The sequence below is a fragment of the Sinocyclocheilus anshuiensis genome, unplaced genomic scaffold, assembly GCF_001515605.1.
Source record: "Sinocyclocheilus anshuiensis isolate Anshui unplaced genomic scaffold, SAMN03320099.WGS_v1.1 scaffold1659, whole genome shotgun sequence".
NCBI lineage: Eukaryota > Metazoa > Chordata > Actinopteri > Cypriniformes > Cyprinidae > Sinocyclocheilus > Sinocyclocheilus anshuiensis.
This window is the reverse complement of record NW_015551112.1, coordinates 308,369-311,857: the sequence shown is the minus strand read 5'-3', so window position 1 is coordinate 311,857 and position 3,489 is coordinate 308,369. Positions and strand designations below refer to the sequence as shown.

The 3,489-nt window shown below is 33.5% G+C and overlaps 1 protein-coding gene across 1 annotated transcript; it reads right to left on the bottom strand.

Annotated features, from left to right (window-relative positions):
- Positions 1-1,024: 1,024 nt before the first annotated feature.
- LOC107662974 (G-protein coupled receptor 55-like) lies at positions 1,025-3,489 on the bottom strand. The gene is made up of 2 exons (XM_016453109.1): positions 3,288-3,489; positions 1,025-1,906 (listed from the first exon to the last, which is right to left on the bottom strand). The coding sequence occupies exons 1-2, from the start codon at positions 3,288-3,290 to the stop codon at positions 1,025-1,027; spliced, it is 885 nt and encodes a 294-aa protein (XP_016308595.1). The 5' UTR covers positions 3,291-3,489.

The following is a 3,489-nucleotide window of genomic DNA, read 5'->3' as shown; positions in this document are numbered from 1 at the left end:
AAAAAAGTTAAATATCTTAACCCTACTGTTAGACCTACCTGAAAAACTAAAAAGCAATTTATTTAATTCGAAGGCCTGTCGTTATTTTTTATTTGTGCTATCATTATTAATTTCTTTATTTCTTATTTTATTACTGACTGCTTACTTGTCATTTTTTATTCAATTCGAAGTTTGAAATCAAGCTATCTTGTGCTACTGCACCAAAATTACCCCACTGTAAAATAAAAAAAAAAACTGAGTGAGCAAAAATTTGTGAGATAGCTAGCTATAATGGTAATTAAATAATAAAAATAATTTTTAAAAAAGCCTACATTAAAATCTGTCATATAAATTGGTCTCTTCATTAGAAATTAGCCTACTGATTGCCACCATTGATGGACACAATTTTTTAATAATATTAAAAATATCTGTATTACATTATATTCTGCAGTTCTTCCCTGTTGTACCGAATATCTATACTTTTCAAATTATCATATCGAAGTTAGAAATTCAAATATTGTGACAAAATTTTTTCAAATGAATTTGAAGATCAGGGTAAATTGCACTTAATTAATTGTACTTAGATATTTCAACAAAATAAGTACAATTTGGACATCTTCATCCTGTTCAAAAGTTTTCAAACTTTTGAATGGGGTTATTTGAATAATTTCAGCTATTTTTTTTTCTTGTGGACTAAATGTAAACATATTTTATATAAAATATCTTACTCAGGACAGTACTAAATAAAAAAAAGAACATGCATTTTGTATGATCTCTCTTATTTTATTAAAATTATACACATTTTCACAGATTCTGCAACGGGTTCCCAAACTTTCGCATGCCATTATATATAGGCCTACCATGATACTATTTTATTTCCATTATGATCGTGGTAAATCTTGCAACCATGGTAAGACTAATGTTTTGTAAGGGTAGACAGTCTGATGTAAACCAGCCTTTATTATATTGTGTTTCTCACATATAACGGGGACTTGCCTCAATCTAATCTAGATCAACAGACTCTATTTTAGCTAACATTTACCATTCAATGTGATCTCTTGTTTATTTTATTAACTCTTTTCAGCAGAAAGTAATAGCCAATAGAATCCAGACAGCAGTTGGTAATAGCGATCCACTCGGCAACATCCAGAAACATGTGCACAAAGTCTTTGCCTGAATCATCTGATAAAAACTGCAACAAAAGACCAATATGAACAGGCGTGAAGCAAACTATGAATGTGAACATGTTCGCGGTGATAACAGCAGCAATGTTTTTCCTTTCCACTCTATCCCTGCCTTGGACATTCCGAAGGGATCTGACCAGGATGTAGATGGTTTGTGTGGAGCAAAATATGACGACGAGCACTGGAATAAGATACCCTAAAATCTCTAAAAGCAAGATAAAGTGGTTTTGGAGCTTTTTTGCCAGTATTCGGTCATAGCAGGTCTCTAATTTTTCTTTGACGAGGTCTTCCTGGTTAATAACACAGATCACCGCTATGATCACCCAGATGAAGATGCACTTTGAAATGGCAATCGTCTTACTTTTGGAGGCCAGTGCTTTGGTCAGAAACGGAAACCTGACGGCTATAAATCGGTGAATGCTGATGGCTGTAATGGTGAAGATGCTGCTGTACATGTTGGAGTATTGGGTGCACAGCAGGAATGTACAAAATTTACTCGGTTTTATTGGGCAGAAGGCTTCTAATATTCTGAAAGGTAGGAAAATAATGGCCAGGAAATCGGCAGCCAGTAGATTGAACATGTAGATATGCATGTCTGTCCAGCGCTTGAGGCGACAGAAGATACACAGAGCCGTGATGTTGAAGGAAAGGCCCACTATGAAGACAGGTATGTAGGCCGCACGTTCAAACAGTCTGAACGCTGCGTCTGTGTGGTTCAACACCACACTGCAGTTATAGTCAACCTAAAAGAGAACCAATGAGATTGGCTTAGTGTGGTCATTTAAGTAAGGAAGCTGCTTGCAGAGGTTTCACAATTTTGAAGACATCACAACAACGTTTGCACAGTCAGACTGCACTGAAAATATCTGAATGTCATCATTACACGTAAAATATTCAAATGCACGAGCTCAAATGCTGCAGGGTAAGCTATTTTCCTACACTAACTTTACTTTTTTGTCATTTTTGAATTAGATTAGATCTCAAAGCAAGTGTCAAACAAATGCTGCTGCGTCTTTTCTCAGAACTATTTTGGTCAGTATCTTTTAGTTGTTTTGGTGGATGTATGAAGTTAGAAGTGGGTTGTATTTCATCATATTAATAAGCAGGTTCCACTGGCATTTCACAACCAGAAAGTGTACAAATACATTTTGATGAACAGCGTATCTATTGTTTTATCATTTAAAGAACAAACTTTACCTTGTCATTTACCTTGGAAAATGTGCTTTTTGTGCAGAATAAATACCACATGGTGTGAGATCTTGTTATCTAATGCAATGATAGTGACATTTTTTGAATGTGACTTAAATATATATATAAATATACTTCCTAGGCCACTGTACATTATGTAGATTATAGAGAGGAACGTGCAGATAAGCACAGTAAAACATGCAGCAAGAAAAGAAAAAACCCCACTGTGGTTTGAAATCAGTATTTTTAAATGCGTAGATGAGGACAGGAAGTGTAGCATTTTGAGGTTATAGGCAATGCTTTTACAAGCAATAGGTTTGTAATGAATAATAAGTTGATTCACCAAAGAAAATTGCTAAAGTTGTTTATTATAAAATGTTGTGACTTAAAATTATTAGGTAATGCCTTTTAGATATGTAATCTTCTGCTTTAAAGCTCTAAATACAAAATCATGTTCAAGATTTTTTATGATCTCATATCTTTAATAATAAAAACTGGCAGTATATTCCTGATACAGTGTGTATGATTACAGATAATTTATTCGTAGAGAATTTGTTATATGATTTAGTATTTGCTCTTTCTATTAATTAGCACTTTATTTTATTAATATTGTACTTTAGCCCTTTTTTATTATTGTAAAGCACTTTGGTAAATTCTGATTTGCTATATAAATAAATTTGGCATTAAAATTACCATGAATGTGAATTATATGTAATTAACAATAATACCAGCTATAGATGTTTTCAATAATTATGGTGAAGTTAATCAACATGACTTCTGTAAACTCTTCTGTAATCCCTTGAATTTAAATTCTTTCACTTAAAAACCATAAGTTGTCATGTTAATAAAACAAGCTTGACTGCTACTTTAATAATTTGTCTTTCTTTTGTTTTACTTTCAGTTACATTTCTTTGATTGACAACAAGAACGACTCACCATGATTTATAGCTTGTTCTTCTCTCAAAAAAGCCTGTGAGTCTGTCAGCACCGCTGTTCTCGATGCTGTGACAAGTGCTGCGTTTTAAAGAACTGAAATGAGTTGGCTGTCTGTTGCATGAGCTGTCAGCCTGACTATTTCCTCTGCTGATGCTGAATCAATGATCTGCATTTTTGAAGGAATCTAGTGAGTCAATGATTA